Source organism: Choloepus didactylus, chromosome 3 (genome assembly GCF_015220235.1).
Source record: "Choloepus didactylus isolate mChoDid1 chromosome 3, mChoDid1.pri, whole genome shotgun sequence".
NCBI classification, from domain to species: Eukaryota; Metazoa; Chordata; class Mammalia; order Pilosa; family Megalonychidae; genus Choloepus; species Choloepus didactylus.
In genome coordinates, this window is record NC_051309.1 from 141,162,215 (window position 1) to 141,175,763 (window position 13,549).

The following is a 13,549-nucleotide window of genomic DNA, read 5'->3' on the forward strand; positions in this document are numbered from 1 at the left end:
TCGCCCCCCTGCCCACACCCCCACGCAATCTCTACCCAGCAGCCAGGGGTTTTGTAAAACACGCGGAACACTTGACCTCTACCTCCTCTTCACACCTATCATCTTTCAGGTTTCAGCTTTACTGTCGCTTATTCTGAGAAGGCTTCTTTACCCCCCCCCCCCAACACACACACATCGTGCTACTATACACTTCCCCAAACCCTATAGTTTATTGTAAACATTTATGTTTTCTATTGAGCTATGGGCAAAGAATAGGTCTGTTTTACCACTTTATCTCCAGTGTCCGGCCCTGGGCCTGGAACACAATAGTTGCTTAATACATATTTGTTTAGTAAGTGAAGGAAAATTAGGCAGGAAAGTTAAGAACACAGTACTGAGTGTGGTGGGTGGAAGTAAGACCTACCAGTGTTTCTCAAATTTGAGTGTGGATCAGAATTGCTTGGAGGGCTTGTCAAAACAGATTACTGGATCCCAATTTCTGATTCAGAAGGTCTGGAAATAATTTCTGAAGAGTTCCCAGGTGCTGCTGCTGCCGGTGGTGGTCAGTGATTACATTTGAGTACCACTGCTATGCCTCTAGTAAGAAAAGAAGGCTTCAGGGGTATATGAGGGTGCTTCCCAGATAAAAAGAAAGGTGGGTGGTAAGCATAGGATTTGGGAGGCTTGGAGGTTGTGGTAAGAATGGGAGAGATTTGAATTTGATATTAAAGACAGCAGAGCTTTCTAATAGTTGACAAAATCCCGGGACTAGGTACAAGAATGGATGGTTGAAGTGGCTGTAGATGCAGGTATAGTGTGGAGGAGGTCAAATACCTGAAAAATGTTATGATAAAGGACAATACCAAGATAAAAAAATGAAAGATGCTATGTGAAAAAGAGAAAATGGAATGTGTGGTATCATTGCAATCTTCTTAAAATGCATAGAAAAAAGACTGAAAGAATATATGGCAATATTTGTAAGTTATCCCAATGAATGGATTTCAAAATTTTCTCCATGCTCATGCATTCCTTTTATGATTAGGGAAAAGCTTTTATTATTTTGTGGCACCTCAGGCTCAGACATCTCCATCTGGCCTGGCTGAATTAAATTGATTATTTCCTCTCCTGTCCCCATGTCAGACTGGTTTCTCTTTGACATCTTAACTTGTACTAAAAGTATGAAAATCAACAAAATTAAAATAACTGAACCCATCAACATGCAAAAAGAAAGCAAAAAGTAAAGGAAGAAAGACCTCAAAGATTTGTTTTTCTTTCAGTTGGTGCTGACACCAACAAGAAAGTATTAGGAGTATGTGAAGGTTGTAATGATGTATCTGGAGGGAAACAAGACTGTTAAGGACTGATGGCCTCACCCTCTCGTCAGACAGGGAACTCGAGAGATTATGATCTCTCACCCACCACATCCTGTTTCTTCTCAGGATATGGTTCCCAACCTTACTCTTCTAATTCACAGTTATGCGTACTTGTGCCTCTTTGGACTAAATTTCTTTTTTTCCCAAATAATATTCAAAAACATTAATAAATGCTATTCTTTTCTATCATTTAACCATTAGAACTATTTAAAAAAAAAACTACTTGACAACCTAATTCCTGTTTATAATCGGGTTTATTTGGGGGTAAAACTTCAAAGTCCCAAAAAATTAAAATAGGGTAAACTTTTAGAAAATAACTTGTGTTATCCAGGAGAGTGCTTGTTCAACAAAAAATTCTGTTGCAGTGTATACCAACGGGCAATAGTATTTGCCAGTTACGAAGTTCTTGCTCATTTTCCTAAAGAAATGAGATAATATAGGACTTTAGTATAGGCATCAACTTCATTTCAAATAAGAACAATTCTGAATGTCTTGTCAAGGACTTGTCATTCTTCACCTACAGAGAAGTAGAAGAAGAAATGTCTAGGTAAACATGCATAGATTTCATCATGTATGGTTTTAAAATCAGGAATATGAGTATAAATATCCAAATTTTTAGTCCATAAAAATTCATTATTATGGAACAAAAAACAAACTCTGTATGACTACAGCAAAATGTAGGGAATACATAGAATTTTAATCATCACCAGTAATGTGGATCAGAATAGGAAAGACTAAAATCTTGGTATTTCAGCTACAATGACCACTTTGTAGCTATTTTCTTCAATATCCTTTCATTTCTGATAATAAAGTGTGAATTAACGGAACCATTCCTGATACTAGGAGATGTAGATCCTTAATGATTTGCCAGTGTAAGACAATAAGTGACAGGGTGGAACTAGAAACTCATTTTCCTAATTGCCAGCTCAGTACCTCTTATTCTATCTGTGTTGCCACAAGGCAAGCCATGTTACTACCTTTCCCATTTTAGAAATAGGTTGTATAAAAGTTTCCTTTTTGGTCTGATGGCAAAAGACACCTATTATTTAAGAAATGCCAACTGCTGATCATTAATGACAAAATGTTTTTATATGTGCCTTATGGATTCAAGTTGTCCTTCATTTCTTCAAATCATCATCACTTTTCTAAGTTTGGTAGGAATAATCAGAAATTATTGAATGTTCAAGAGGAAAGGGACCTTAGACCTCATCTTGTCTATCACCACAGTGGGGAAACTAAGGCTCAAACAGATTTGTCCAGAGTCAGATTGTGAGTTTGTGGGAGTCTCCTGAGTTCTAGTCTGCTGTTTCTACTACACAGCACTGTCTCTCAGCTCATCAGTATTCTGAAGACATGGCACAGTTGAGAGGATGTTCAGGGACTATCCGTTCTAATCAATGTATTGGTGTGGGGAGTTTGTGTACCATCTTACCTCTCTGTTTTTATCAACCATTTATTCAATACACTTTCATTTTGTTGCCTGAGGTTTTGGGGGAGAGGATGATCAGAAAAAAACAAGGAAAATAGTAAGTGATAAATGTGATTTTAAAGTTGTTTTAGAAAGAATAAGTGAAGTAAGTCTGGCTGGAATGTAGAAAAGTTGCATTTTCCATGGAGAGAACACCAAGAAAAACATACAGGAGGGAGGGCTGAGGGAGTCGATATCCCCCATGTGCCTCCTGCTAGGTACTTTTACGTGGTTATCTCACTCCTCTTAAGAATGCTTCAGGTTAGGGGATGTTGACCTCATTTTACTACCCTTGAAGAAACTGAGTTCTGTAACAGAGTTCTGTAGCTTACCCCACAGTCATAAAAGCTGGGAACTGGTAGAGCCAGATCCAATCCAGGTCTATCTGACTGTGAAGACTTCGTACTTTTACTTCTACAAGAGAGTATGTGTAAGGTAAACCAATGAAAATAACAGTAACTGTAGCAAGTAGTACTATTACTAATGATAGTTAACAGCGCTTTACACGAATGATGTCTTTGAGCAGGATTAAATGAGCACATGAGTAGGACTGGTAGGGAGTCTTTGTACTTCTCCTTAGTGAAACAGTGGCGGAAGAGGAAATATACTTAAGATTTCCTTTGGCTGTTTTCTGCAAAATAATAGAAAGGCTCAATTAGTTTTGTTTGGCCACATTTATCAGATTTTTATGTTCTGGATTTGGGTGGATGGGTTGGTGTGCGATTGTGTGAAATCAAACCTGATGATATATTCAGAATTCTTTGGTTTGATACTTGATATTGTAATTTGGGATCACTCTCCCTATTTACTGAATGGGTTTTTATCTGTACTCAGATCTTTTTTTCTTTTGAAACTGTCATATATGCCCTTATTTTCTTAGGTGGTCCATGAAAGAAGTATGTTTACCTCCACATAAATGATCAAGTTTGTATTCTGTGGAAAACCAGTAACCACTCAGTTTTACACCCAAATATCCCCCAAAGAAATCTCTGATGACTGATTTTATTTTAGTCTGCAACTTCAATAATAGCATTAAGCTAAATTTTCATATTTGGAAGGAGATTTCCAGTTCTGTAGTACTGTGTAACATAAAGGTGGCTCAATTTATAAATAATTACTATTTTTAACAGATTAATACTTATTTGCAATGACTGATTCGAGATAAATTTAGGTAAAGATGTGCTCAGGCTCAAGAATCGGATTCTCTGTATATGAAAATGTCATTCTAACCCACAACTCCCTAAAATTGTTACCACAAAAGAACCTCTTATTTTGTCAGTCACCTAAAAATAAAAACTTTACACCCAAATAACACGTCTTAAAAGTCATATTTTAATCCACATAATTTAAAACTAATATAAATAATCCATTTTTAGGTGCAGCGATGTTAGGCAAGAGTTGGAACTGGGACAATTTGAAAGGGCAATTTAAAAAATCCGCCTCCTTGCCTGCAGACACCTCAAGAATTTCTAGTTTGTCAAGGGAGCAGGAAGAGATTTTAAGATCTGAGCACTGCCGCTCTCTCCTAGCCCCCGCCGGACGGAGGACGGCGCCCTCAAAGGCCGAGCCCGTTGCGGCGAAGGCCGCCAAGAGTTAATCACGGACCGAGCCCCCCAGCTGAGGACTCTCGGCGCGCTCCCTCCCCTCTCCTGTCCCCACCCTCTCGTTTTGGCAAGGGATTAAAGTGCTCCCCCCTGTGGCAGCAGTGACCCAGAAATGAGTTTGATTCGCACGGTCCTTCCTCCATAAGAAGCCAAACGTCCGTCTGAGAGTGCCTCCGTGCGCGAGTGCCGGGTGTGTGCGAGCCGGCGAGAGCAGGGGCCCGGCTCCCAGCCCGCAGCGGCCCCAACTCATGCGGCGCGGAGCCCAGCGCCTCTGCCGAGCCCCTCCGCAGCAGGTACGCGCGCGGGCAGCGGGGGGCGCGCGGGGTGGGCGCGCCGCGCGTGTGACCGCGCGTGTCCGCGTGTGGGTCCGTGTGCGCGTTCCGATCCCGCGGCGGTGGTGGTGGCGGCGTCGGCTGCAGGACGAGCCGAGTAGGCTCAGCCATATTTGATGGTTTTGTTGCTTTGCTCGGGAGTTCTCGGGAGTAATTTAATGCCGAAGGTCGCTGCCTAGTGGAAATAATATAGTACGTCATTAATATGGCGCCAAAAGATTGGGTTCTCGATATGTAGCGAGGAGGGAGGGAGGCAGCTGCCGGGCGCAACGTTACTATCCCACCAGTAACTTGGGCATTGCCGGGGCGGGGGGCCGGAGGAGGAGGAGGACAGGATGAATTTTGGTTCCTGAGAATTGATCTATGTTGGATCAGTAAGTTTTATTATTACTATTATTTTCTATTTGGTGGTGGTGGTGGGGCTTTAGAGCTTTTTCTTCTTCTGGATTTGCGAAGAATCATCAATTAAACGTGTTCAGGAGCAGAAGCTCAGTTTAGTTGGCTTTAGTTTATTGAATTAAAAAGAAAAAAGCCAAAGTGCATCGGGCTGCATGCAAGTGGAAAGCATAGTAGCAACTTGGTAGACAGATGGCAATGGCAGAACGCAGGTCCGCGTACATATATGAATCCAGAGTGTGTGTGACGGTGTCAGGAGGGGGACTATATTTCTACATACATAGGTGTGTGTGTAGGTACATCTGTGTTAGGTGACCGCAGCCTTGTCTGTTGTCACCGCGTCACCACATGTCCAAAATATTCATTGCATCCATTCAAGGGCAGTGAGTAGGGGGTGGAGGGACAGTTTGGCAATTAGATTCTTCCAAATTGGGTCTCCAGTGATCAGACCTTTTACTTCGACCGAGACTGCCTAGAAAGTATAAAACCCTTCATCGGTGAAATTAGGAAGGAGTTGCATTGGTAGAGCAAAGTACCGATTAATCATGAACTTAAAATGGACTGCAAATTGCAACCTTTGGCACCTTCTGCAAATTGTGGGGGTGGGGTCGCTTAGTCTCTGCTGCCTTAAATGAACGTGCAGTGTGTGCTCCCGGACTGCAAGTTGCAAAGCCCTTCAGTGCACGTGTCTTGTGCTTGTGAGTGTGTGTTTGTGAGTTGGGGGCTGTTGTTCGGTAGCCAGCAGGCTTTCTCTGTTGCTCGGCTCTGGCTTGCAAATGCAGGAGAGGGATGGAATGTGGAATGTTGACCGGGGAACCTAATCCTGTCGGAACGGTCCCATTTGCTGGAGAAATTCGATCCTTTTCACCTCCTTCCCGCTCCCCCCCGCCCGCCTTCGGGGAGGAGGCGGGGCCCGGGACGCGGCTGCCGCTCAAAGTGGCGGAGCGCGGCGGCGGGAGGCAGGTGCACGGCACCCGCCAGTGGGGGTGCCTCAACTTCCGCGGGCGTTTAAATAGCAGCTTCTCTCCCCTCCCACCGGTAATAGGTGACCTGGCGGCCGAGGGCGGCGGGGGAAAGGGGAAGGGGGGGGACCCAGGAACGAGCCTCCGCGGCACGTGGGCAGGTGCTGGGTGGCCCCGGGGCCAACTTTTGTAGCCCGCCTCTGGCGTTGGAAGATAGGCGGCCCGGGGTGGGAATGGGGGTGGGCTGTGGTCAAGGCGCTGTTTCTCGACCGCTAGTGCGGCCGGAGCCTCACCTAACGGTCCCAGCAGCGCCGCCCGGAGCTGGGGTGGGGAGCTGCGGAGGCGGGGATGCCGGCCCACCGCGCCCGCGCCGCGGGAGCCCCTCACAAAGCCCGCGGCGCGGGGGCGAACGCCGCGCCCCCGCCCCGGGAACGGCCCGCAGCCGGTCGCCGTCCCCGCGTAGATTCCGGCGGGCGGCCGCAGGCGTTTGTTTGTTGGTTCCGCGCTGCCTTCCTGGTCGGATGGCTTCCTGTGACAGAGGTGATACACAGTTTCCAGAACTGTCTGGGGGCGGGAGTGGGAGCCGAGCCCACTCGGAGCTGCTCGCCGTAGCTGCTTCTATCGTAACCGTTTCTCGCCGGCGCGCTAGCCCCAACCCGAAGGTGCCGCCTGGGAGAGACTCGGGAGGGGGATGGCGCGGCCGTTTCCAGCGGCGCAAGTGGCTTCTGGATGAGAAGAGAGCGTTTGATTTGCAACTGGGGCCGAGCGGATTGGTGCAGCTGGCGGCGGCCGGGCGGGAGGGGCGGCGACGGCGAGGGGTGGCCACTTTCAAATGGAGAGGGTGGTGGCGGGGACGCTGCTGCGGAGGGAGCGGGGCTTGGTTGCCCCACGAGAAGGTGTCATCACTGCACCGGGGCTAATTCCGGCGGAGGTGCCGGGAGTTACTTTCCCCTCCTCCCGCGCTGTTGTTTCTGTCGCCTCGGGAGGAGGAGAGGAGGGAGGGAGGGAGACAAGCAGGGAGGGAGGGGGCGGCGCCGCGCGAAGCCGCGGCCCTGCGCACACCCCGGCGGGTGGCAGGAGCCGCGCGGTGGGTTTTTCGATGCGGGGCGGAGGCCCAGCTTCCCACCCTAGTCTTCCCCCTTCCTGGGGTCCTTCATCCCGGCTATCTTAGTCCCCTTCACCTCAGGCTCTCCAAGCTTCCCTTTCCGGGCTCACTCATCCTAGGGTCCCTCACCCTGGACTGCCCCCGCCTGGGCGCTCCCAACCCTGGCTTTCCCACCCCGGGCTCCCCCTCCCCGGCGCGCGGGGTGGGCCGCAGTCCCGGCGCGGGTGAATGGAGCGAGCGAACAAAAAAAGCGGGCGATTTAAACGTGCCTTCGAAACCCGTTAGGAATGCGTCGTCACCCTGAGACCGTTTAAAGGCAGCTTTCGCTGGCTTTCTAGTAACCCGGAGGCAGGCGCCCCGCCTCCTCTCGGCGGGGACGAGGGTCTGTTGCTCTCAGTTTACCCGGGCCAAGAGGGAATTTAAATGTTCTTTTTGTAAAATTATAGCTACAATAAAGGACTTAAGACAGAGCTACAGTTTTAGGAAAGTAGGAGAGGATCTGGGGTTTTCATTAAAGGGAATGCTTAGGGGTTCTTTCCCAAAGGTTTTTATTAGGTGAACTGTATTTCCTTTTCACAAAACCCGCTGTGAAAGGCTAGCTCTCTAGCTATTTGTAGCTCAAGGCTAATACCTTTTAATGTTAATGAACTAGTTTTAAGACACAGAGAAATGATTTCCTGAAAGCAGATTTAGGTAGTGACCCACCAATGGTTAAGAGATTGTTGTAGTAAATTGCATTTTGATCAAATCACAGCTCATGAAGACTTAAATCACCTAAAGGAAGGATGCTACATAACCATATTTAAACTGACTTAGCATTTTTGATACGGTAATTTTTAGGGGGGGTGGGCAACACATGTAGGGGAGATAAATGGAATGGTCTGTGAAGAACGCTTTCTAGCAGATACCTGCAATTTTCATTGCTTTTTTATCCAAAAGATCTCAGCTCCATTTAGTGTCACTTTTAAGTTGGATGACCTGGTTGTTAGTAACTTTATGTTTATATATCTGTATTTGACCTGGCATTTTCATTTTAACGTCTAAAACAAATAATTTTTAGCTATTTAAGCGTTAGGTTTCCGTGCATTTCTCCTCATCCCTATACTAGCAGATAAGAGGAGGTTGCCTGGACATGCAGTGTAACTTGAACTTGATTCCTTCTATAGACCATAGGCTGCTTTCTAGTAAGAAAAGTTGAGTGGGTTGCCATAGAGATTTAAACTTTGACAAAGCTGGATAGATGTTCTCTTAAAAGGAAAAGACAACCCTTATTATTTCCCCCTCCATCACATGACAGGCTTTCAGTCTATAAAACGGGTATGTTATTTATATTAGTTACCAAGGTTGAAAGAGTACCTGTAAAGGGAAAACAATGAAAAATAATACCTGTGCCACGAGCGAGGCCAGAGAGAAAATATTTAAGGAAATGTTGTATTTTAGAAACATGAACTGTTCCTTAGTCCAGAGAGAATTGGGGGAAAAGGATTAACTGAAAAAAACTTGGAGGACTTGGTGAGAATAAAAACAGATGACCATGTGTCTGAATAAATGTTGATTTTGACTTGAAGTAGCCCTTAGTAGCTTAAAGTATTGCAGAAGTGGTTGTACATGCACATGGTTGGAAATTAGGAAATACAGAGAAACAAACATTAAAATATAAATATAATATTCCTCCACTCAGACATCACCACTATATCACTTTACAGATGATTTTCTATGCACGTGGGCGTATGTGTTTAAGTCAAAATGAGATCATATTGTATATGCAGTTCTTTAAGAAGCTTTTTTCTGTCAAGTTGGTAAGTTTTCATCTTGTCCACTGCTGAGACGTTCAGATTTTCCCAGTTGGTCCCAAAATATAGCAGGGTGGCTTTATCCAAACTCTGCCAGTGGAGAACCATGTTTTACATCTGGTTATCTCAGTTAAGTAGCTTGTAATCTTTAGTAATTTTTTAACAGAACATCTGACACTAAGGAGCCAAGCCTTCAGAAATCATGGCTGGATTGGGAAAAAAAAGGTTGAAATCAAAATAGCATTTTCTTGTAATTTGCAAGTCTTAGATTTGGAGATCGTCTGCTTGAAAAATATTTTAAAGAAATAATGTTTGATGTATTTATTCACAGACTAATTGGGAAATAAATTTAAAAAAAGTTTGTTTCAGTACTTAGGTGGTTGGAACAGCAAACATCAAGACACCAAACACTGATCATATCCCACATCTTGAGGGTTTGTCAGGAGGGAGTGAGGAGGAGGTATAAGAATCTCACAATTCTGCTGCTTTTCCTTCCTGTTTGTGAAACTCTTCCCTGTCGTTTCATGTTATGGGACACCTGTTAACAGCATTACAGCTAATGGTCTGTTCAGATTTGCATTGTAAACCCTGTTTTTCCATAGGGTTTATAAAATAGACTTCCTCTAGAGAAAAATATGACATTATGAAAATCTTAGCCAGTACATCTTTTTTTCCTTAAATATGGATTGTCATTAAGAATTTTGTCTTGATTGTTAAAACAGTGAGAATTTTCTACCAGTTTTAAACTTCTTTCCTCCCCCTGTCCAAGCCTATAACTTAGAAAATTTGCACCATTTTTAACAATACCATTGTTAACAAAATAAAGGGTGGGCTTGTTTGGAGTTGTTAGTTTCTTGGAAGCTGGTAGAAGCCTGGTGGACACCCTAGTTGGAAAAGTATTTTGATTCCTGAGACATGTAAGTTGTTTCCTTGAAAGTTTTGGTGTTCAGTCTGTTTTCTCCATTTTCTTCAAGAGCACTTCGTAAATCTTCATGTATTTAAAATTTGTATGATACTGGTTTATGTTATTATCTTTGTAGAATGTATCTCAGAAAGTTGACATTTAATTGAGAGTCTTGTCATTTGCCTAGTGTATTTCTTATGCAAAAATATTGGTTCATGATCTGAGAGCATATATTGTGGTCTTTTCACAATTGATGGGCTCTGATGAAGTGACTGTATTCCAAATGAAGGCAGGAATGACCCTGAAGGACTTACTTGGAAGTGGAAATGACACCTTGTCTGTAAGGTTAGCTTAGGGTTGAGTGTCATGAAGCAGAGCAAAAATCTAATTAGGCTTGCTCATGTCTCATCTGGCCTAGGACCTGAATGATTATTAAGGATGTCTTTCCTTGCCTTGAAAGCAACATATACAAAGACTATCAGACTTGGAGTGGAAAGCTTAGTGAGGCAGGGACTGTGTATTTTCATTTTTATGTCTTTATTAATGGTAGACCAGTGGTATATATGATGTGCACACTCTACAGATGTTCAAAGACCAAAGTTTTCATTGCTCTAAAAGCAGTCCAGAATTTATTTTTTGCTTTTGGTTCTGCAGGTAGAGTCAATGCATAGTCAGGTGGTTGAGGACCGTTGAAAAAAGTTCATTTTAAAAACCCTAGGTTCTTTTGGGCTTACTTGTTGAGGGAATTAAACTACAATCTTCTGTTGTTTGAAAGCATTCAGAACTGGCAAAAACATTTTAAATACTGATCGTTTATAGTGTCAGCACAGGAGATTTTATTAATTTGAAAATTCATGACAGCTTCCAATTTCTAAGCAGTTATTTTAAGTGAAGATTTCCGTGGTGAGGATCCAAACTGAAAGATACTAATGGTCATTTCCCCCCACCCCCATACTCTGTTCTCCAGGGTAAGAAGCAAGAAATGACAAGGTTAGCGGGTTGCTTGAGGTTGAGCTGCATGGTTTGCCTTTGTTCTGCACAAAGTACATTAAACATAATTTAGAATCTTGATTACTCATGGTCATCTTTATGAGCCTCAGTTATTTCAGTATTGAAATATAATGATGCACTTAAGATGTGTAGGCTGAGTATGCGTGGTTCATAACTTTTTCTAAAAGTCAGGGACACCTTTGAAATTTAAAACCTATGGATCCTCTCCCCAGAAAATGTGGGTTGCACAGAAATATATGCATTTCAAGGGTTCAAGGCACATCCTTGGGTTCCAGTTAGGTGTTTAATTCTGGTGACTGCTTTTTATGGTTTTCTCTCTGATCATTTTACTGTCACTGTTCTATGTATTGTGGTTAAATTGCCTGTTTAGAACAGTCATTTTTCTTATTGGTTATTGACTTGAAAATCTAAGAAGCTTGTTCATAAGCTTGTTTTATAAGTTTTAATTTTTATAACTTAGTGTACACTGGCCCCAAGTAGGAGCTTTAGGGATCTTCCTTTGAGAAAAATTCATGGGTTTCTAGATATGGCTTTTATTCTGGTTTCTTGGAGCACCTTCTTCCCCCTTATCTTCCTTTTTCCTTTGGATTCTTGACTGTGTTTGTTCTGTTTAGGGACAGGAAAGGAGTGAGTGGGTCTGAACCCTAATTTTGTAAGCTTTAAGGTACTTGTCAGTTCCCAGGACCTAGTAATTGATTCACGTTTAACTAAACGGATACGATGCCGGTTTATAAATGATACTGCCAGTCTTGATTTATAGCAGGATCAGCAAACTTTCTATAAAGGGCCTGTCAGTAAATATTTTAGGCTTTGTAGGCCATGGAATCTCTTTTGCAACTACCCCAACTCGGCCGCTCTATCGTAGACAAAAGGTAAAGGAATGAGTTTGACCACATTCCAATAAAACTTTATTTACGGACACTTACATTTGAATTTTATTTAATTTTCATGTATCATGAAATGTTCTTTTTCTGATTTTCCTCCCTCCCCACAACCATTTAAAAATGTAAAGGCCATTTTTATTTCAGGGGCTGTAGAAAAATAGGCTGTTGGTCACATTTAGCCTATGGGCTATAGTTTGCTGATTTATACAGCATTACCTGGTCGACTTACTGCTTGTTTCTGCTGATGGCTGAGTTTCCTTTTGGAAGGAACTGGAAAAAAAGTTGAAAATGAAAGTTTGATAAATACGGAATGAGTTGGCAAGGCTGTGGTTCTTAACTCTTTGGTTCCTAGATCCATTTTGAGAATAGAATGTGTATTATGGGAACCTGCATACCTAGGAAAGCACACTGGGTAGTAATCATGCCCTCCTTAGGGGCCAGGTTAAGAAGGCCTGGGTAAGGTTATATGCATTATAAACTGAGGGATATAATGTCTCTCCAAGTAGAGAGTGCTTGTGCTGCACAAGTCAGAAGTTAATGTCTGCTGGTCAGAGGACTCATACCCTTGTGGTAGTGCTCAGGGAGCTACTAACATTCTGCTTCCAGCCCCAGCTTTTTATATGCTCCCCCAGGCAGAGTAGCAGTTGCAACCGTCTTCACATCTGCTTGCCAGGAAACCATGTTTCATTTTCCAAGTTGACAGAATGTTGTTCATTGATTACGTTTCAGTTGTCTGCTTCCTAGTAACATAGTGAGTGCATGGCCATAATCTAACAGAGAACCTCTTTCTAAATCCCAGTGGATGCCCCGGAGGGGGAAGCCAGGTCAGAGGCACCTGGGAGGAGGTGCTTGCCTTGCTTGGGAATTGGTCTTTGGTTCTGCTACTGGCTTTGCCCCAGAACCAACTGTGCAACTTTGCTCAAATAGCTTAACATCTCCAGAATTCAGTGTACTATTCTTTAATCAAGAAAGGTGGATTAATGCAATTATGATTTTTATGCATTTCTTTTGGGAAGATTTCCATGATGTGAGACTCTTTCAACTTTAGCCTCAGAGAATACTTCCCAGGACCTGCTGCTAGGTTTTGAGACTATTTTATGTTTCCCTACTGTAATAACAAGACTCATACCATTCTGATGAAAAGTTTGTTTTCATATGTGTTGAGGATTGAATCATGCCCCCCACAAAAGGCATGTTCAGGTCCCAACCCCTGCTCCTTTCCATTTGAAAATAGGACCTTTGAAGATGTTATTAGTTAAAGTATGCCCAAACAGAATGAGGGTGGGCCTTATCCAATATGGCTGAAATCCTTATAAACAAAGGAAGTTGGACATGGAAGAGGAAGCCATGGGAACAGGTAGATGCTGGAAGTCATTGAAATCTGGAAGAGAAAGGAGATGCCAGCTATGTGACAGAAAAAGAAACAAAGACTGCTGGCCAGCTGGAAGAGACTGACCCTGGAGGAAGCAAGCCTCCTAGCCCTCTGAAACCGTGAGCCAATAAATTGCTGATGTTAAGCCAACCCATTGTATGGTATTTGTTTTAGCAGCTGGGAAAATACATAATTCAGGTGATGTGTAGATGCAGTTTTTGTTAAGTGTGTCACCTAGGTCTTCTAATGTTGCACATTCTGAGTCTCCCTCTCTTTTTTGGGTAGTATTTTAAAATTTTATCATCATTAGTGGTAACTAATGGTTTTTGACAACCACCTATAATCAAGGAACAAAGTTCTTCAAAA

At 43.4% G+C, this 13,549-nt stretch overlaps 1 protein-coding gene across 5 annotated transcripts in view; it reads left to right on the forward strand.

Annotated features, from left to right (window-relative positions):
* The first annotated feature begins 4,475 nt into the window (after positions 1-4,475).
* Positions 4,476-13,549, forward strand: part of JADE1 (jade family PHD finger 1) — a 57,243-nt gene continuing 48,169 nt past the window's right edge. Inside the window, exon 1 of one of the 5 annotated variants that reach the window (XM_037830646.1) lies at positions 4,476-4,717. Coding sequence is in view for 1 of the 5 variants with exons in the window: in XM_037830645.1 (XP_037686573.1) it covers positions 6,636-6,654 (19 nt within the window). In the remaining 4 variants the exon portion in view is untranslated. Of the gene's footprint in view, positions 4,718-5,006; positions 5,131-6,124; positions 6,191-6,358; positions 6,655-10,031; positions 13,303-13,549 lie in introns of those variants that run through there. The other 4 variants (XM_037830651.1, XM_037830648.1, XM_037830645.1 and 1 more) reach the window with 4 other exon arrangements.